General features: G+C 47.0%; 4 protein-coding genes across 7 annotated transcripts in view; 2 read left to right on the forward strand and 2 right to left on the reverse strand.

The window, feature by feature from the left end:
* Positions 1-5660, reverse strand: part of LOC144152291 (SH3 domain-containing kinase-binding protein 1-like) — a 35239-nt gene extending 29579 nt beyond the window's left edge. Inside the window, exons 1-3 of one of the 4 annotated variants that reach the window (XM_077683535.1) lie at positions 5512-5660; positions 788-1060; positions 554-684 (exon numbers count right to left, since the gene is read on the reverse strand). In XM_077683535.1, coding sequence (XP_077539661.1) covers positions 554-684; positions 788-1060; positions 5512-5515 — 408 coding nt within the window. In that variant the 5' untranslated portion in view covers positions 5516-5660. Of the gene's footprint in view, positions 1-553; positions 685-787; positions 1061-4513; positions 4877-4927; positions 5307-5511 lie in introns of those variants that run through there. The other 3 variants (XM_077683532.1, XM_077683536.1, XM_077683533.1) reach the window with 3 other exon arrangements.
* Positions 5661-5670: 10 nt separating this feature from the next.
* LOC144152289 (methylmalonyl-CoA mutase, mitochondrial-like) lies at positions 5671-8242 on the forward strand. The gene has a single exon (XM_077683530.1). The coding sequence runs from the start codon at positions 5903-5905 to the stop codon at positions 8204-8206; it is 2304 nt and encodes a 767-aa protein (XP_077539656.1). The 5' UTR covers positions 5671-5902; the 3' UTR covers positions 8207-8242.
* A 2526-nt stretch (positions 8243-10768) lies between these two features.
* Positions 10769-15856, forward strand: Mora (cysteine and histidine rich domain containing protein). The gene is made up of 10 exons (XM_077683545.1): positions 10769-10871; positions 11348-11455; positions 11775-11881; positions 12716-12796; positions 13253-13415; positions 13660-13712; positions 14150-14220; positions 14295-14394; positions 14759-14950; positions 15529-15856. Exons 2-10 carry the CDS (start codon positions 11383-11385, stop codon positions 15682-15684), a joined length of 996 nt encoding a protein of 331 aa, XP_077539671.1. The 5' UTR covers positions 10769-10871; positions 11348-11382; the 3' UTR covers positions 15685-15856.
* A 4371-nt stretch (positions 15857-20227) lies between these two features.
* On the reverse strand, positions 20228-21290 carry LOC144152299 (mitochondrial import inner membrane translocase subunit Tim13-B). The gene is made up of 3 exons (XM_077683548.1): positions 21054-21290; positions 20760-20828; positions 20228-20529 (listed from the first exon to the last, which is right to left on the reverse strand). The coding sequence occupies exons 1-3, from the start codon at positions 21156-21158 to the stop codon at positions 20431-20433; spliced, it is 273 nt and encodes a 90-aa protein (XP_077539674.1). The 5' UTR covers positions 21159-21290; the 3' UTR covers positions 20228-20430.
* Positions 21291-21355: the final 65 nt, after the last annotated feature.

The following is a 21355-nucleotide window of genomic DNA, read 5'->3' on the forward strand; positions in this document are numbered from 1 at the left end:
GCAAGTGTGAGTGTCGTGCTATTTTTTTTTAGTAGAAATATTATTTCCAAGTAAAAAAAGTTTTGCTAGCTCCAGAACATTCGCAAGTGCGCATGTAGTTTGTAGGCTTCTGATCTCTTTTATTGCACTGAAAAAAAAAAAAAAAAAAAAAAGGCGGATATTTCTACCCATGCAGTTAGTTTGAAGCATGGGATGGTGACGGCGGTACAGCGCGGTGGTGTAGCCGAGAAACCCCGGACAAACGCGTCCCATTGCCCGGCGGAGCGCCGTGCAAGTCGCTGGAGAAGTGCGAGCTCCACGCAACAGGTTCCCCAACCTCCGTCACAGGCCACTCGGAACTTATTTCGGCGACTCTCCTCCAGTTGCACACATCGTCTGCACAGCGCTACTTTGAACGACAGTACCTAGTGTGCAGTGTGCTTACGAAGCTTAGGATTTCGCCAACGTGATCTTAAGAGCTTAGACTGCTTATTTGGATCAAATTTGAAAAAAAAATAATAATTTGAGTGCAGTTGGCCTTTAAACAGTGGTGCACATGTGCATTCAAACTCACGCGTTTGTCATTGGACGAGTCCGTGACCTGGCTTTTGACCTTGATGCGGCTCTCGGGAAGGATGTTGCCGAATCCAGCACCTTTGATAATTGGCTTGGGCTTGATCTCTAGTGATGCTATTGAGTGGTCCCCTGGAGAAGAGAGACAGAGTGGAAGCAGTTGAGCAGGCCAAAGGCGAGTTCTGCGGCAGCAGCTGGACGGGCGCTGGTGCCCTCTCAGCCAAACCGATCCCACCTGTGACGTCCCCCGAGGACTCGGGCTTGTCCGAGTGGAAGTCGGCCGAGTTGCCCGGCCAGCGGGAGGCCCGGGGCGAGGAGGGAGCGGGCTCCTCGAGCACCACGAAGTTGGAAGGGAAGACGCCGATGCGCCCCTTGAGCACCCCCTTCCACCAGCCCTCCTCCACTTCCTCCAGCACCTCGATCACGTCCGACACCTCCAGCTGCAGCTCATCCTCGTTCTGGGGCTGGTAGCTGAACGCCACCCGGGCACGCCTCCTGTTCAGCGCCTCTGCACCACAGCGGCCGGAGGGGCCAACCAGGTACAACACACACACACTCACCAAGCTCAAGCACGTCGAGAGGTCTGAAACGTGCACACCACATGTCATTCGCTGGAAAGCCTCGACAAGTCAAGCACTTATCGCAGCTTTTCTTCTAACGCTTATTCTTGGCACGGAAGATTTGTGCTACACATGCGTTGGTGAACGACAGAGTGCTGCTCATTGTGGCAGGAAAATTTCTGTAAAATGTGATAGACGTGACGTATCAGAGGAGTGCAGCACGCCGCCCATCGCATGTCAAAACACCATCAAATAGCACAAAATTGTGTGCCTGTCACATACATTTACGTTGGTTCAACAAGACATTTTCTTGTGCTCTAGCATTATCATTTTCTCGGTAATATGTTACTGCCTATTCTTTCCTCACTTTTTTTTTACACGTATTTTCTTGTGACAATAAACCACATTCAGCTGTTCGCCAGTGCTTACGTAACACAAATTCCTTCTTTTTTTTGTACCCTCTCTGCTTTGTTTTCCGTTGAGGGGTCATATGCCAACTGGCCCATCAACAAACCCTCTGGCAATTTTTGGTCTTGGTCCTGACACAGCTCCACCCCAGACACAAAAGAAATAATGTGCAAATATCGAAAAACTTCAAAATTTTACATTGCACGACTCCAGCAGTGACACAGCAGAGGCCAGCACTAAAAACATAGTCATCAGCATGTTACCTCTACGGTGGCATCCGAGCGATACAATCAAATGGAACTACAGGCCACACTACAATCGCCCAGTCATTTTTGAGCAGTGGCTGAGGTCGGCCGCCAATCACACAAATATGATTATGTGACACCATAGGGACCTCACCAGAAAGTGGCTTCCTCATGGTTTACCTGCAGTACATGCTGAGTGACAAACAACTTCTAGCCACGATGACTTTCAATAACCAACTCACCCATTATTAGAACACACGCTTCACAGTATAAATAGAATGCCCAGTGATTAAACACTTGGACAAGGCAATGAGGTATGTTGATCCCTCACCAAGCAGTGTGCCAGCAACTAAGCTATGGTCTGCACTTCATCCCAATCAGCACTAACGAAGGAACAGAAATAAAGCAAACATCTCGTTTTTAAAGGAAGAAGTTTTGAATACACAAAACTAGACTAAACATGTTGGTGGAACAGTGCATGGACAGGGACAAAAGAGGGCACTACAGCGCTTATAGTCGTCTCCCACTTTGCACTGTTTCACCAACACATCAAGCAACGAAATAGCGCAAATTCAAGCTGTAGTCTAAAGCTGAAGTGTAATGTCCTCAAAACACGGCAGAACTGTCACGGAAATCGTCCAATAGTTTCAATAAAGAAACTTGACACATAATTAGTGCACACTGCCACTACAGTCAGCCCAACCTGTTTGATCTGGACATTTATTTTACCCAAATTTAGCCGTCCCATTAGGGTAAGGAACGTATTTTAATTTCTGTTTGTGCAATTTGACTAAATTGCAGTGGCCCAAGAGCCCGGATCAAATTGACAAGCGTCAACTGTACACAACATGTGAAAAGGTGCACAAGAAGCAGGTTCCGAGCCTTTTCAATTTGTATCATACTCTACCGGCTCACACCGGCCCCGCCAACCAAGGTGATCCCAAGGCACGTGATAGCTTTGGCCCTGTGCTCCTCCCACACAGAGAAAAATGAAGGGTACAAGCCATCGCTCCATAATATGTGTCTAGGCATTTAAGAGGGGCCTCTACAGGCTACACTTCTCTATCAATTCCCTAAAGTAAAGAAAAAAATTAGGGAGAAACTAAGTATTTTTACATGAAGCCTGGAAATTTGTTCAATAAAGTTTAGTACCACGAGTATCGGCAGACTAAAATGTTTAGATGTGGGCTTTCAAAGTTTAATTTGTTCAATTAAAAAAAGCCACAGCAAAAAGAGAACAGACCGACTGTCCTAGTGCACACGGCTGTTGCCTCTAGATTCAGATATTTTTGTCATTTTAATAAGGCCTGTGCACGCAAGATTTCAGCGGGTATATTAGAAGTCTTCAAATTAGCCCTGTTTCATTATTCCTGACAGCTGTAGCTTAAACTGATTTTGTATAATGTATACTATAAGCAACAGTATGAACAGTATATTATAATCAATAGTATAGAGGTGGCAAAAAATCGAAAACAAAACAAATTAAAGGCCCACTGAAGGCAACCAGCAAGCTGGTTTCGAACGAAAGTCTGACCTTCCAATAGCCATTTTAGCGTTGATTTGGTGCCGAAAGATGCATTAATTGACGAGAAATCGCTGATGAAATGCGACGTGGTCACTGCCTGCGTCGCACTAAACAGGGACGCAAATGAGGCAGGGGCGATGTATAGCGGTATAGAAGACACCAAATGCAATGTCATTGTGTACCAAGCGGTTTGGTCGTTTCAGTCAAATCAGTCGTGCTTTCCCGAACTCTCCCGCAGCTCCGGACCACTAAGCAAATGTTCCTTCATGGGACCCGTGATCAGTATTGACACTTTGCTGAAGAAAAAAATTTTCCTTTTAAGGCCCAGCGAATGTTGGCCGGCATCAAACCAACCGCTCACGCATAGCTTGCATGCTTCCTCACAAAGCAGTACCGCTGCCCCAACCAAGTATGGACGAGTAGCACCATGAGTAGTAGCTCTGCAAACACTCGCATTTTTGCGCCACTCAATTCAGTACCAACCACAAAGTCTACATCACAGCTTTATACGAAACCGAGGCCCCATATGTTGCCCCAAAATAATTGTTTCCCGATTTATTATTACCGTCACCACTCATTGAATAGGGTTTTGCTTTCGCCAGTGTTCCATTGCGCCCAATATGCGCTTTCAATCTACTTTTACGCGTCACACCTACAACAGCGAACTCAAGACACACACAGCACATAAGCTAAAATAGATAAATAGAGCACATGCCGCCATGTTTCAGCCGAGTCTGCGAAATTTCTTCATGCATGCTATTTTACAGAACACTTCTGCTTTTCTGTGCCTGCTATTTGAAAAACACAGCCTCAGCTCATAATGCCCACAGTATGGTGTTAAAATTTAACGATTATAGTTAATAGATTATGGTTAATAGATTATGATTAATAGTTCATATGGTGTAAGGTTAATAGATATGGTGTAGACATCATATCTATTATATGCGGAAAAACGGTCAGGCACGATTTTGAAGAGAGCATTAGACCAGTTGCTGGCCAAGCAACTGGTAATTATTTACATTTGGCATAAAGGTGGTACGTGCTTATAAAAGTTCAACTTGAATTTTCGCTCATACTCTGGCTCATAAATGCTTGCCCAAAAAATGACAACGCGGGCTGCGGCTATCGGGTTGGCTCCAGTTTGAGTGGCACCAGATTGAGCTCACACTTCCCCGCACGTCCGGAGAGAATAATGCCCGAGTTTATGTTTAGCAGAGATTTACCGGACGAACGGTCGACGAGGCGCATCCTCACAGCACCCAAGGGGTTCAGAAGACGACGACTCGAAGGTCGTTTGAGACGCGTGCTCGCTAGTTCCTGCGTCAACAGCTCGGTCGCTCAAGCGTTTCCTGCCGAACAACTGCGCTCTTCATCTGCCCACAATACTTAGATACGCGCACCTTACGTCAGCTCGCAGCACCGCGAAGCGGCGAAAAAGCTTCACACACGGGCTGCTGAAAAACGTGACCACCGGCTGGGCTTCCTGTCAAAACGAGAGCGCCGCAATTCAGGAGGAAGCCGCGAGACGTCAGATGGGCGCTCACTCGAAACTTGGCAGCAACGAGGACGCGCTCGCGATTAACCAACGCAGAAATGAATGCGGAGATCCTGAAACGGAACTGCGAGAGAACAAATACCATTACTGAGGCAACTCCGCTGGCTTTCTAGCTCGCCAAACACGCAGCCGCGCATTCAGTCCCCAACAGCGAAGGCTTGGCCTGGTCAGAACGCAAACCCGTCCGACGATGTGGCCCCCATTCGTTATCAGCTGAGTTGACACAATTAAGCTCTACTTCCTCTTGTGCAGGCAACAGACGCACCGGCGAAGAATACACAGAAAATCGAATCTGGGGCAAAACAAAACAAGAAAGGAGGACCACCCTGGTCTTTGCCCGGCTACGGGCTAGCTAACTTAGCCCGGAGTTCCGCAGGATTTTTAATTACGCACCGCGTCAGCGCACGCTCGTAGCCAGAAATCTGCTAAATGCGAGGAACAATCCACAAAGGCGTCAAACAGCGTGTATTTTTTTGGCCCTGAAAAACATACAAAGCTTGACGGCAGAGCTGCCGTTAGGCGATCGGTGGAACGCAGCACGGAGCCGTTTGCGAGCTGTTAGAGAGCCCCAGTCCCGCCAAAGCTAGGCCGCTGCTCTCTTCGATCACCGACTGGCTATGATTTCGAGTTGCATGCCGCAGAGAAATGCAAAAGACGTTTACGAACCCATTCCAGTTGTCTTGTCATCAGCTTTTCGATTTTGTAGGTGTAGTCCCTAGCGGAAGTGTCACTGACTTCCGGCAGACGCCAGCGACGCCAGCGCGCCGCGTGGCCACACGCCGAACTGCTTACACAAGCTGCGCCACCGGCGCCACCTGTTAGAAGCGTTAGAAATGGTTAGAAGCGCCGATCCAGCGGATGGCTACAGGCCGGTCGAGGGGCCGCGACGTAGACGCGGTAGCCGCAGTAGACGTATGTCAGTGCCTGCTCTTAGCTGAGTAAGTTAGGCGGAAACTGTCCGTAGTGCTCACAGTAGATATGGTAGTCCGGTTGTCTATTGCCGAGATCGAGGTTTCGTGAACCGTTATCAACTCGCGTCACCACAAAATCGCACAACATGCTGAAGGTGTCGAAGTCGTGGCGCGCCCTCGTCTACAGGAGCGCGTATGTCCAGTCGTCGTGGGACTCTACCAGCGCGGCTGCGAGTCCGTCCGCCGCCCCTGGCGCTCCCGCAGCAGGTGCTGCACCTCCGGCTACGAGCGGGGTGGACTACAAGTTTCCCCCACCGTGGGCAAAGCGCGCCACTAAGCAGCTCAAGGGAAAACCTCCCGAGAGTCTCGTCTGGAACACGGCCGAGGGGATCGCCGTAAAGCCGTTGTACACCAGCGAGGACGTCAAGGGGCTACCGGAGGACTACCCTGGCATGTTTCCCTTCACGAGGGGCCCTTACCCGACCATGTACGCAGGCCGCCCGTGGACAATCCGCCAGTACGCAGGCTTCAGTACCGTCGAAGAGAGCAACAAGTTCTACAAGGACAACATAAAGGCCGGCGTGCAGGGACTCTCAGTCGCTTTCGACTTGGCGACGCACTGCGGCTATGACTCGGACAACCCACGAGTGAAAGGGGACGTCGGCATGGCTGGTGTGGCAGTGGACTCCGTGGAAGACATGAAGGCGCTCTTCGATGGCATACCGTTGGAGAAAATATCCGTGTCCATGACCATGAACGGGGCCGTCATCCCAGTGCTGTCCATGTTCATCGTCGCAGGAGAGGAGCAAGGGGTTCCCGTCGAACATCTGTCGGGAACGATTCAAAACGACATCCTCAAGGAGTTCATGGTGCGGAACACGTACATCTACCCTCCGGAGCCGTCGATGCGCATCATTGGCGACATATTCTCGTTTGTGTCAAAGAACATGCCCAAGTACAATTCCATCTCCATTTCGGGCTACCACCTGCAAGAAGCGGGCGCCAACAATGTGCTGGAGTTGGCCTTCACAATTGCTGACGGTCTTGAATACTGCAGAACGGGGCTGAAAGCAGGAATGACCATCGACGACTTTGCTCCTCGGCTCTCGTTCTTTTGGGGCATTGGAATGAAGTTCTACATGGAGATCGCAAAGATGAGGGCGGCACGAAGGTTGTGGGCGACGCTGATCAAGAAGAATTTTGATCCCAAGAATGAGAATTCGCTCAAGCTGCGTACGCACTCCCAGACTTCGGGGTGGTCCCTTACTGAGCAGGACCCATACAACAACATTGTGCGTACGACGATAGAGGCCATGGCATCTGTGTTTGGTGGGACCCAGTCCCTTCACACCAACGCATTCGATGAGGCCCTTGCATTGCCATCTAGATTTAGTGCCAGGATTGCCAGGAATACTCAGATTATTTTGCAGGAGGAGAGTGGAATACCGCACGTGATAGATCCGTGGGGTGGCTCGTACCTGATGGAGTCGCTGACCTCACAGGTTTATGACGAGGCCCTCAAGATTATCGAAGAGGTGGAAGAGATGGGTGGCATGGCCAAGGCCGTCTCATCGGGCATGCCCAAGCTCCGCATCGAGGAGTGCGCAGCCAGGAAGCAGGCGCTCATTGACAGTGGGAAGGAAGTCATTGTTGGCGTCAACAAGTACCGCCTTGAGAAAGAGGACCCCATCGAAGTTTTGATGGTCGACAACACCAAGGTGAGGGCCTCGCAAATCGCCAAGCTTGAGAACATTCGCAAGAACAGAGACAATGAGAAAACGCAAGCAGCACTGGATGCCATCACGGAAGCTGCCAAGAGTGGCGAAGGCAACCTCCTAGCCCTGGCTATTGAGGCTGCAAGGCTTAGGGCCACCGTTGGTGAGATCTCCTATGCCATGGAAAAAATATTTGGCCGTCACGTTGCGTCTGATAGAATGGTTTCTGGGGCCTACAAGTCCACGTTCGGGGAGGATGAGGAGCTAGCGGCGGTGATGGCCAAGGTGAATGCCTTTCAGGAACGAGAAGGACGACGTCCACGTATTCTCGTCGCCAAAATGGGGCAAGATGGGCACGACAGGGGTGCCAAAGTGATTGCGACGGGGTTCGCTGACATGGGCTTTGACGTAGACATCGGGCCTCTGTTTCAGACACCTGAAGAAGTCGCGCAGCAAGCGATTGATGCTGACGTGCACGTTGTTGGTGTGAGCAGCTTGGCCGCTGGTCACAAGACCCTTGTGCCAGACCTGGCAAGTGCCCTGAAAAAGATGAACAGGCCAGACATCCACATTGTCGTTGGTGGTGTCATTCCGCCACAGGACTACGACTTCTTGTACAAGGCTGGCGCTGCTGCAATCTTTGGTCCTGGCACGCGCATACCCACCTGTGCCGACCAAGTACTGGACCTACTGGCAGGGAAGGGAAAGGACCAAAAAGAAAAGCAGCAAGCCTAATTAAGATTTGCAAATAAACACACGGTCATAGTAAAAGTTTCTTGCTTTTTTTTTTTTTGCATTCGTTCGAAATTTTGTATAGTCAGTACTGAAAGTATGTGAGGTGCTATAGCTGCACTGCAGCAAGAAATGTTCCATTATCTGGGCAGTCTTCCATACAAACTTCTCAGCAGTTAGGCCGTGTCACCAGGTGACTTCACATATGATTGCACACATTTGTAAGCTTCTTTGGCTAATTTTCTAACCACTACCAGGTGTGTTGAGACTGAGTGGAACAAGAAAATGCCCCAATGTTAAAGTGTCCACATTCCTCGGCCTTAAAGTGGGACGGGGGGGGGAAGGGGGTAAGGAAGAACGTGGCACATAGCTTGAAGAGAAACTAAGGCTCAATGCATTGTTCTTTTAACTGGAAAAAAGATCATTCGTTTCGTAGTTCTCTCGGCCTTTGTTCGACGAGCAACGATGCGTTATTTGCTGAATAAGTAAATAAGTACAGAAGCACGTCCACCCACCGTCCGTCAAACGCAGAGGGGTGTACTGAATGGTTTGTTGGTACACACTAACTTCAAGAAAGCAACTCAGACATTGGGACTATAAGCAAGAAACACACAACAGTTTCTTGCTTAGTCCTGTCGTGTGCGCTCTTTTCATGAAGTTCTTCAAACAGTTTATTTTGGCTCTCATTCCTCCAGATTTTCATTAGTGACACTGTGCTTGATACCGTTTTCCATATTTCCGGCCGAAGGCGGGACAAAACACTATCCCACAAGCAGGCTGCGGGACAGCAGGACCACAGCCGCAAAACCAGGACATGTCCCGCCTAAATCGGGACGTCTGGTCACTTTACCCCATGTGCATGCCACTCAGTTTATTATGACCACAGCTAGGCCCCTTGCATACTAGTGTCGGTAGTTACTAATAGTATTTGTTGTGGTGTATGAATATTTGCTGTATAAATGGCGGAGGTGAGATGCTACCATGTTGGCTTGGAGACACTGCACACTGGTGGACATGTGAAGGAGGCCTTGTATATGTGAAACCTTGCTGGCTTGCATGGATTCAGTTGTTCGGAAGAGGACAGGGAGAGCGTGCTCTGCTTGAACCACTCGTGCCACAAATGGCTGTTGGATGAAATATGCGTGAGTCGTGTTGTTTTGGGTCAGTGTGCAACTGATGTTCTCTGCTTGAACCACTCGTGCCACAAATGGCTGTTGGATGAAATATGCGTGAGTCGTGTTGTTTTGGGTCAGTGTGCAACTGATGTGAAATGGCGATAGTTGGCACATGTAGTGTGCATTGCAGGTTGGCTAGGGTACGAGGGGGTATGCACAAGGGAAGGCGTGGAGTGAACCATTTGCAAAACATTTCCGTGGTAAGGGTACCATGGCTAATTTGCACATGTTTTTAAATATTTCACTAGCACGAGGAAGAGGTAATAGGGCCAAGTGCTCTTTGTAGGGAGTGCTCTTCAAGCGTTCTTCCCTGTGCAATTTTTATTGAGGGAGCTGCATCTCTAGAATGTGGCAATGATGATGAATGGGACTACTGATCCTCAGTCATCAGCGAAGGTTTGTGAGCCGCCTGATTGCCTGAGAAAGGGGGTTCGGGGCCAGGCATCCAGTTGATGTGGACTTGAATATTTGAGTATTTTATGAGCCTAAGGAGAAGTGTGTGATTGCAATGTTTCCAGAGGTCCATTCAATCGAGTCTATGAGGATGCGGATGAAAGGTGGAGGATATGTGGAACGACCAACATGGCATGCAGTTTGGCTTGCAAGATGTCAAATACAGATTATTGAAATTATATATCTGCTATTCCCCACACGGGCCGTGTTTCTGCCTTATCTCTATGGTTTCTGCACGCATTTTCCGTCTCTGGAAGCTGGTCCGTCAGCGGTAAGCAATACAAATGAAGACTACAGGACCAGTTCTGGAGAGGGGAAAACAGCCTGCGACAACATGAGTGGTTCAACGCATAGAGTTAATACAAGGTTAATACTTCTGTTCAACGGCATTTGTACGCATTTCGCAATGGTGTGATGATGATGATGCCCTTAAAGTGTTCGGCACGTACCCACACGGGGGGATTGGCCCATAGAGTGTTAACTGCGCCCGTGTAGGAGATTATAAATTGAACTTAATTTCCAGATTAGAAAATATGGGCAATGATATCTAGATGTTCGCTCTACTGAAAAGAAACAATAAACAGTAGTGAAAATTAAACAGCCGGTAGGAGAGAAACATAAAAAAACAAATTTTTTCCAAGCCTAAAATAGACCGAGCCCAGCTTGTGAAATTCCCGGCTTAAAATTTTATAAACCAGCTAGTTCAAGCTCTTAACATTTGCTCTCGCAATGAAAGAGCTGTAACCTTTAATTTTCATGTTAATGTGTGCACATTTATGGTGCGTGAATATAGTGAATATATGCATTATATTTTCCTGAACTTAACTTTTTGTGTTCAAGGCTTCAAATTAAAAAAGGGTTCAAGGCTTCAAATCAAAGAGGTACTCTATTACCTCCTGCCTCAATGATTGTAACGCTTATCCATCTACGTTCCATCTGCAACTTTTTGTTGTTAGTTTCCCGGTTTCCCGTAGGCTGAGGCGCGTCCGAGGGCAGCGAGCTCAGCCAGCTCAGCCGGGTAAAATCGGTTGTATCTGTCGGTGAGTAGTGACTCTTGCTTTTTTTTACAACTGTAACATCACACTGGAATGTTTTATGAACTGTTAAGAAGCACTGACTGCACTAAAAGCTACTCCCGACGACGTGTCGAGGGAGTTTCTCGTCCGCAACGTGCGTTAAGCATTCGAGAAAGTTCTTGGAAAATCGATACCACGTCTCGCGCACATGGTCCTCATTACGAGAATAACGTTCTAAGCTGTCTCAGCGTAAGCACTCACTATTGCCATGAATTTGCCAAGAAATAAAAGGGTTAATCGCGATATTCCAATGTTCTGTTTTGCGGTGCACATGTCGTCTGTCACTAACTGAAGACAACAGTGTACGACCGATTTTTTAGCTTGGATACATAATTTTCTTAATTACTAGGTTTAAGCGAGAACAGTTTGTCCATTTTTAATTAGCCGTGTGCCCGAAGGTGACCGTTTGAGTTAATCCTGTGTAATTTGTCGCGTTGTAGGTCCCGTGGAGATCATTACGCAACACTGAACAGTCATGCCCAAGACACTGCTGCAGTGCTACAATAAAGGATGTTTGAAGAAGTTTGACCCAACCAAAAATTCACCAGGTAATGTGGCTTGCCTCCCTTTAGAGATTTCACCTCGCATTGATTTGTGCCTACGAGAGTCAATGTGCCCATGCACCCTGAAGTATGCTTTTGGATATGATGTGCTGAAAAACGACAACATTCTGTTAAAAATATTCTCACCTATTCTCACCAGCACCGACTGCGAGTAATTTTTAAGCTGTACCAACCCACACAGTGGTGATTAGTACTTTATGTCGGAAAACTTGCGCAAATTTTCCAATTAACAACTGAGACTCTTTCGTCACCCGAGTTTGCTGCATTGCATGAAATTTGACAACCGTTGTTTTAAAACTTTTAGATGCTTGCATACATCACCCAGGGAAGCCTGTGTTTCATGATGCTTATAAAAGCTGGTCGTGTTGCAAAGCCAAGACTACGGATTTTACGGAGTTCCTGAATATAAAGGTAAACAGTTTTTGTTACTCACTGACATTTGCAACTGCAACTGGCTCTGCACTCCAACTGCAGGCCAACTGCACTCAAACTTTTCTTTGCCCACATTTGATCCAGATAGGTTGTTGATGCTCTAAAAGTCACTGTGACAAAAAAAAATCCACATAGATCCACAAAAAAGACAAAAAAATCCACATAGCACAATAACTGCCATCGTTCAAAGTAAGCTTGCACCTGGCGAAGAGTCGCCGAAACAAGTACGGAGTGGCCTGTGACGGAGAACACGAACCCGTCCCAAGGAGCTCACGCTTCTCCAGCAACTGGCACGGCACGCTGCTGTGCGCAGGGATGTGTTCGCTGGGGGCTTCCCTGCAACAACGCCGTGCCATCACCATCGGCATCACATGTTTTAAAACCAACCGCTTGGGTAGAAATACCTGGAATTTTTCAATGCAATAAAATGTTAAAGGCCAACAAACTATACGGGCGCTTGTGATGCTTCGGAAGTTAACAAAGTTTTTATTTGAAAGTAATATCTTCACTCGTAAGCATAGCGCAACACATGCTCTTACCTGTTATCATTCTTATTGCATCTGCCGCAGAAAGAAATTCCGCTATAAATCCTTGACCACTTTCGCTCCTGCAGGCAATATTTGCTGTATCTGGGCTGGCCCCACGCCACCCTCACCCCTTAGAGATTCCGAAAGTTGGACGACCTAACTTGAGCTGTTCTACGCGCCGGTATAAACATTTGTGCTACTTTTTCCTTTCTCAGTAAGTGAACGGAAACCAGCCTTGCTTGTGTTGTGTCATCATTCTGATTTCCATCTATAAAAAACATTTCAGGGCTGCGCCAAGTCTTTCCACCAAGACCAAAAGCCACCAGAGTCACCAAAGCCGGAAAGAAAGGTTGATACTGAAACTGAGGTAGGTCAGCTCTCTGAGGTAGGCATGTTTTACTTTTGGGCAATAGTGTTTTTTTTTTTTTTTGTCTTTTAAATTAAGGCTGCGACTGTGTGAACTTTTTGGGTCACGTATGAAATTCTTGCACATTTCCCGTGCAACCTTTGCTTCCCACTATAGTAACCCCTTCACAATGCCTTTTTCCAGGTAACAAACATCAGAAGTTTTTTTCTTGGCACCTCTCTGCACCTTACTTTCAACTAAAATGTGCAAAATCAGTACCAGCACTTTCGTAAACAGAGGTCTTAGAGATGCTGCCTGAACAGTGTGGTTGGGGACGCAGTGCTTTGCAATGGCCAATTTTTGCGCGCATTGGGTCTTGACAATTTTGGGCAATTCAGGGCTTTGTTGAGCCTTTCCGATGTTGCCATTTGCTCGGTTCAAAGCACAGCTTTTCTTCCGCTCCTTTCTGCATTGCAGCTTCCCCAGCCAGAGCAGCCACGACAGCCGATACAGGCTCCCATGATTAGGCCGGATGAAAACGATCCCCTGGTGCGGTTGAAGTCTTCAGTGGGCTCGAGTCTGACCCCGCTTCTGAGCAAGCTTTCTCTCGAGAAAAAAGACAGTGTCGCCGAAAGTGAAGGTGCCTTTTTCCATCTTTTTGCTACAGACTGTGACGTACGTGTGGAGTGCAGAGAACAATCATGATCTCTATCCCAGAGATGTAGTGGGACGTCGTCTACTCCTCAGTGCCGCGAGTGCTTTTGTTTGAGTGCACTTGTCGCCATTTTCTGCCTTCCTTGCAGTACCTTTAAGGAGAGATCGATTAATCTTCTCTTTGTTTGGTTGTCATTGAGTGCAGTGCCAATGTGTGTTTCACCTTTCAGCTGATACCATTGTGACGGTTGGAACGTCCTGCAAGAATGCTGGCTGCCGGCAGGTGAGAACCCCTGTTGCAACAATGTGCAAGTGTTAGTCAGTGCTGTAATGTTTCCTCCCTCCCAATAAATTGCTACAATTCTACCGTCTTTAATACCAGATTTGGTAAATGTTCTCGCCGTTCTTTATCTTTGGAGGGATACTATTGACTGATAGTTTTGCATGCCACGTAAGGCAGGTAGATTAAACAGCAATGACAGCGAAGGCTGCTGTGAGGTAGTGCAGCATTTGCTTTTCGGCAAGGATAGGGTTCTCTGCAACCTTTGCCATGGCAAGGGCTTTTGCTGTGGAACATCAGTTCTGACCAATACCTTGTGAGCATGTGCAGTCAGGCTTGTTTGTGCATTTTTGGTGCAAAAATAGGTCTGAAATCATTGTGCATGTCAGTTACAGGGTCTGCAGTTGGGTGTCTGAGATTTGTCTTGTTTTCGATTTCAGTCCTACCAGGGTGACCACAGCAACCTGGAAACCTGCTTCTACCATTCTGGGTTCCCCATATTCCACGAGGGGTAAGTGCCTCTGTTGCTGCCTCTGCTCGAGCTTTGCCTCAAGCCTGGTTCTCACTTGCTCACCCAAATTGCAGGATGAAGTACTGGACCTGCTGTCAGCGAAAGACGTCAGACTTTGCCAATTTCCTGGAGCAGCAGGGCTGCACATCGGGCGTGCACTTGTGGATCAAGAAAGTACGTGCAGCTCTGACGAGCTTGTTACTTGGTGCTGCTGCATTGGCCATGGGAAAAGATTTGCCCAGGAAAGAGGCCTTTCCCGTTCTCGTGCTCGTTACACGGCAGGCATGTGGAGGCTACCAGCACACTGCAGCAAATAAAACCAGGGAGCTTCATTGCAAGGACCAAGGGGAGAAGTGGCACACATGCCGTGACAACCACTGGTCCTGGTTTGGGCTACGCTGGTTTTGTTTGAATTTTGCCTGACCAGCAAGCTTCAATTGCTACCACCTTGATGCCGTAGCTCATCCAGTGAATGGGAGGGAAAGTAAGCTCTTGCTGCTTGCATTTTAAGCTTGGCTTTAATCGGCATCTTGCGCAGAAGACGGAGGAAGCGCAGGCGTCCTGTCGCTACGACTGGTACCAGACTGGAGGCTCCGTGGTGGTCAGCATCTTTGCCAAGGTGCCCATACCCGACCGGTCATATGTGGAAGCAAACCCGGTCAAGTTGCACCTGCACATCACCTTTGGCGAAGATCACGCGGTCTATGACCAAACCATGTTGCTGCACGGGGTGAGTGGCACGAGCCTCTGTTTGCTGAACAAAGTGGCACACACCAATTGCACTGAATGCGTTAACGGGCTTAAAACTAACCTTGCGTGACTATTGCAGTTTGGCCCATCGAGTGTCTGTGTTCAGACCGCATAAGCTCTTGCCAGTTCATTTGACTTGCTCGACAGAGTGGAGAAGTGGTATGATGGAGGTGATGATTCCTGATAAAGGCTTGTCAAGGCTAGTGTTGCAAGCAGCCCTTTTGCTGTGTCACCCAAATCTCCACATTCACACACACGTAAAAGCATTGTATGCGTTACAGAAAGGTGCAAATCGTGGGGAAATTGAACACGACATGTGCCTCAGTTACTTTGAGTTGGAAGAAGACCAGCAATGCTGTAGAATGTACTTATACTGTTTGGTGACTTGGTTTTCAGGTGTGCTACTGCAGCTGTGCAATTGGCAGGTCAAGCTAATCTCACAGTGTGCTTTGTACAAGGCTCAGTGGTCTTGACCGAGCAGTGTACTTGTGGTGCCATCTGATCAAGCGGAGGGGTAAAACAGCTTGGTGATAAGGGCTCTTTTACTGCACTCAACAGGTGATCGATGTGGAGCAGAGTTGGGTGCAGTTCCTTGGAACTAAAGTGGAACTGAACCTGAAGAAGAGAGAGTGTGTCTCGTGGAGGATGCTGGCCCTGCCACCACCACCGAAGCCAAAAGCCGAGGACGGAAACGGGGACACTGAGGACGTCTGATGACTGGGAAGTGCTGCTCTAAATGTGTTGCAACTTTGAAGGCACCTAGCTCTTTAAGGCCCTGTTGAATGTCCAGCACGTTGAAGCTCAGCCAGCCAGAGCGGCTTTCCTCGTACGGAGAATGTGCCTCGCTAGTGAACCGGTTAAGAATAAAGAGATTTGACACTGTTCAGTTAACTCTTGTGCTCATCAGGGTTCCTTGTACTCGTGCCTGCGCCTGGGATACACACATTTAACTTTATCCTGACAAAGTGATTAGGTGCAGTCTCCAGCTTTTCAGTGTACCTGAAATGGGGCATCGAAGTGTTGCGTTACACTACTGGTATTCTCAACAGATGTGCAATGTCCAAGGTGTGAGAACATTACTGCTGCCCACAGATTTGCGCTACGTAGTGTGCTGCTGCTGAAATGGGTTTTAGGCACAGCTTGTGTAAAGGTTTTTCTGAAAACAACAGTGCAATAAGGGAGGGAAAATATAAACATGTCCTGCATTCCTTTTGAAGTACCGTGCATAAATATTACGAAAGAGGTTGCCTTGCCACGAGTGGTGTTTACAGTTATTTTTTGCCATGTGCTCTGCTTGGCAAACTATTATAATCTAGGAGATCTGAAGAATAAAAGGGCAAATGCACAATCTACCTTTCCTGTCCTACCCCCAGCCACATATGCAACTAAAGTGGGCGAGATAATTAGCACATGTGCCATAGGAAAGAGTTAAAAGGGTTAGGACACAAGATAGGAGTAGCATATAATGCAGAAACTTTGGCTGGCTGGTTAGTATTATACATCAAAACGTATTGGCAGCACACAATAGGCAAGAAAGAAGAGCAAGAAATACAATGACGCCACCTAGTGCTGCTCTGTGTAATTCAACAAGATTCCCTCCGCCGCTGCAGAAATCCTTCTTGTTAAAAGGTGCCTCAAATTCTGGGCTTTCCAATTTTAACAAATTTTGAGAAAACAAACTGGGAATTTTGCTTCGTCTCTCTGTATAGCGTCTTTTTCCCCGCTGCCAATACAGTCCAAAAGTTACCACTTTGCTCAACCTTTTTAAAACTTAACTGAGCTTTTGGTGGAAAAAGATTGAGTCATTATGCAAAGTTGACGTTAGCTTACAAGACTGCCCAGAAAAAAGTCCACTACAGTGTGTCACAAAAAGGCGCTGCCTTCATTTTCACTAAGGTGTATTTTTGGTATGTGCTGACAAACGCCAAAAACTAACCTCTGAAGCCTATTTACTCCAATGGGTAAACTCAGGAAGACCGCGAATTAGACCTGTATTTTATTAGTGAGAATGCCACCTACCTTTCCATTGAAGAATTTCCGACAGTAAACAAGGGTATCCTGGTTGGGATTAGGCTGAGCAGTGCAAGGAAGTTTCAGTGGACAGCTTTCACCAGTTTCGAGCTCTGCAGACCTTCCATTTTCAGAGGAAAAAATGAAACCTGAAGATTCTCCGTCTAATTTCATTTTGGTGAACTTTAGCTTCAGTGGGTTCCAGAATAAATGTCCATTCTATTCAAAACCTTTGTTTCTTTGCGGAGTCAAGTGTGAATGTAGAACGCACATTGTCTGGCTTCTTCTGTTAAAGCTAAAAGCAGTTGCAGCATACGCACTGAATTCTTTTTTTTTTTCATTGAGTTCAACTATTTGCATTCTCCAGGGAGAGTGTGAACGAGTTGTTCACTTGCTGCACTATTTTGTGTAATGTAGTTCTGAATGTGTTAAAAAAAGTATGATGCAAGTTTGCTCATTTTCTGCGTACATATTTATAGATGCACAGTTGCAATACAGGGCAAGCCCTAATAAGCACATTTGTTTTCAGCCACTCTAGTGAAGGGCAGCAAACAAACACAAAAGTGGAGAAAAAATAACGACTGATATAAACCAAAGCACTTCCTACAAGTCCTGAATGCGTTAAAGGGGCCACAAAAAAACAAGTTTGGTTCATTTGAAAGATTGCCCCGTTAGAACAATACTGGTGCTACAGTAGAATCTCAATAAACGAAAATCGTTTAAATGAAAATACCCACTTAAACAGAACACTAGCCTGTAAGTTAGTTGTGTTTTGTATTCAGATGATGTACCAACACTTTCGGTAATTAGAACTAAAATTTCTGCGTCACTGTGTAAACGGAACTTCTCGCCCAACTCAGTGCCATGAGCATCAGCTCTTACTGATTCCAGCTGTATCGTTTTTTTTTTTTTCAACCTCGTTGGCCTCGTGAGCCTCGTCTCGTTAGTGTTAGCGCGATGAATGCGACATTGAAGTTGTTCCAGTCATTTGGTCTCGATTCAAGGTGCCTCGTTCATTCCATTGTGGTGCTATTCGCACTTCATTACCGCGTTGCCGTCTTCTAAATTCGGTGGCCCGTAAGCACTCGCTAAGTCGAGGCCTCTAGCCTCCGTGAAGATGCAGTTGCAAGGACTCAAACAACAATAATTGGTGCGTTTTGTAGTGCACAGGGACTCATTGTTGCCAAGTCAACTGCTGTGCCTAAACCTCTTGTAGTTTTCTTGCTTTCTGAAAAACTGTCAGCTACATTAAAGTTCTACGAGAGTTCCATGAAATGGTATTAAGAGTGTGTACGCACATAAATTTGCACTTTCACACATCTATCTCAGTAAACAGAACTCCTGTAAAATGGAATCTAATTTTTTTGGTCCCTTGAAGTTCTGTTTATCGCGAGTCTACTGTACTTTTAACACAAACTTCACTCAAATAAGCTATGTAATTAGTAAAAAAGAGAATATCCATGCGACCCACTAGCACGTTTCACGCACTAGTACTTACGACTCATTAAGGGAAGTTGTGCGATTGCCTGAGGCCCTGTCAAACTCAACACAACTTTTAGCACAAGAGACCATCCAGTTCTGTACATTTTCTGGAAAATAAAACGTATGTAAAAAAAAAAAGCAAACGCAAATTAGGCAGGGCTTATTAGCTTGCAGAACGAGCAGTTTGCCTTCGCATTTAGTGGATATCCTTTTTATAGCAGTAAGAGTAATTGGGTAAGCAGTGGGAGTTATGGACGGACACCTAAACATAGTAGTACCAGTGCGTACTGCATGCACTATGCTTGTCATAGCTGCACAGCAGTCCAGTGCTTTGGGGTTGTCTCACACGACACTGGCCAATTGGCATAGGCGACATTGTCTCACGTGACCCTGTTTGTCGAGCATACCCAATGCTTTATGAAACGATTACTACCAACCATACCAAAAATAAGCCGGGTTCAAATGTGGTTAAAAACAAGGCGAGTGCAGACAGTGGGTTTTAGCTGTATTGTGGCGACGTCTACAGGACAGACGGTAAACGAAACAACAATAGACCCTCTGTCATCCTGTGCAGCCTTAGTCGACATACTTAATATGTTTCAAATACCTGCCCTGGATACGTCACCGCTGACGTCACAAAACATGATTTAGCGAGAGAATTGCAATTTTGGCTTAGACTGTGTAAAGCATCGTTTGCTGCCAGACAAGCTCTGGGGGCACTATGAAACACCCAATCTTACAAATAAAACAAACGTATTTTGCCTTGATGGCCCTCTTATTGCCTGCATGAATGCTTCTAGTTTTGCACTGTGAGTAATGTTTTTTAAAGTTTTGCGATTAAATTGGTGCTGGAGGAGGGTGATGATTGATTGTGGGGTTGGCAAACCTCCATTCGGCAGGAATGTTGCCCTCTCGCCACACTCTATTGAGGCACGTGGTGAGGGACACGAGGGAGTCATCATCGAGGTTGGCTAGTAGTCTGTTGGAAACTCCATCGGGACCCGGTGACATGTTTTTCTGTAAGCGAGCCAGTGCCGCTCGTACCTCCGAGGTGAGGATGTCTTGATCCAGTGTGGGGTTTGGCTCGCTGTCGTAGTCTATGTGGCACTGTTGAGGACCAGGTGGGAAGAATTTTGCCTCGGGGTTCATCAGAAGTGTGTCTGTTGAGTGCTTGTGCAGGAGGGCCCGTAGTTGGTTCAGTTATTGCGCTACGGAATGCTTGAGCCTACACTGCCTAGCAGCATGGGCTCCTTGGCTTTAAGAATGTGAAGCACACACTATGGAAAGCGCAACAGCCACTGCCCAGCAGCTTGGTCCTTTTCTTGTTTTATTAATGCGAACCACGTGCTATGAAACGCTTCACAGTCATGCGGGACACCAGACACCGGCTTTTTTGCTCAGTGGGACGTGTACGAAGTGCGACAATTTTCACGTGTTACTACGCCTCAAATACTGGCTTGGTGAAATATTTGCATCACAGTGAGGGCAAAAGTGAGGCAACCGTTGGTAAATCAGCACTTGCTGGAATCTTAATTCTGAAACAAGAATTGGGCAAGGTAGAAAGCAAGCTGGTGATAAGTGCAGTGGAAGTAGGAACTGGACAGGCACGTCACCTGTTTATAATGTATAGTAGCTGTGTTTGCACTGAAGCCTGTCGTCCTCTTGACCGCTCATGGTCACGACTCTATTGTGATTTCCATAAGCTTTTGGCATTTTTGATTCCGCAGCGCAGGCTTGTAAGAAAAGTGACTGCGCAGGCTGAATGTACAGTGGTGCGATCTGCCCATTTAATCACGCAAATCGATCAAAAGCAAGGCCCGCAGTCTTATCTACAAGTTCAAGGCTGTCCCATGCATACGTTATGTACAGCAACTGATTGCAGCCCTCTGTAGAAGAGCAGCACGTGTGGTGTAGAGCGCCAAGCTGCAGGCTCCACAGATTTCTGAATCGGGCACCATACGCCAAATGTCACATCTGGCCCCTTTCTCTTGCGATTCTGCTGCTGTAAGACCTGGACACTATGTTCCAAGAGTCCATGTAACGGTCCATGCACATGGATATACATTTCTGCAAGACAAACAAGAACAATAAAATGGTACCACGGCTGCACAGCACACCGAAGTGGCGACAAACAAACTCATTACTACGCACAGCACTACATTCAATACTGCCCATACAATAAAGCTCCACCACAAACAGGTAGGTGCGGTATTTACAGGGCACCAAAGATTTGACAACAGTTGCTGCTGTGTAACAGTGCATGCTCGGAGCAAAATAAGCCATCACGAGAAAAATACCTGTTCAGAATTGTCCAAACTCGTCCCTGGCTTGGAAATGCACTTTTTGAAGCATTTTTCGGTCATTTTCTGAAAGCAGACGGAAGGGTACTTATCAGGATAAGCCGGCATAAGATGACCTCTAAATCGGACATGCCCATGTGCGTGTACAGGAACTCGCACCGATGCATGAACAGCACGTCCGAGTACTAGTGCAAAAGTGCTTGTTAAGAGGTTTCGTGGGGTCACATAGGATACTTTCAGCTTCTGTCAAATATATCAGGCTACCGGAAAAAAAACCAGTAGTATCGTCACCTGCAATAACTCTTGAGCGTTGGCCACAGCAATTTGCTGCTTGACTTGGTCCATCAGCTCTTCTTTCTGGGCTCCGGTTAGTTTGCTTGGGGGTAAACCATCCATAGTTATTGCTGTTGTAGTTGCACAGCCAACGAGAGAGTTGTAATAGGCTGTTTAATTGGCGCGACTCCTGTAACTGCTGCTGTAACCACGTGAAAAGTCCTCCAGCCGCGCACACATAAAAATAGAAAAAATAAATAAAAGCGGAACTGAAGCCAATGCACTCCAAAAACCAATCCAGAAGTCAAATCAATAATAAA

Source organism: Haemaphysalis longicornis, unplaced genomic scaffold (assembly GCF_048455015.1).
Source record: "Haemaphysalis longicornis isolate Haplotype H1 unplaced genomic scaffold, Haemaphysalis longicornis Haplotype H1 scaffold_9, whole genome shotgun sequence".
Taxonomy (NCBI): Eukaryota; Metazoa; Arthropoda; class Arachnida; order Ixodida; family Ixodidae; genus Haemaphysalis; species Haemaphysalis longicornis.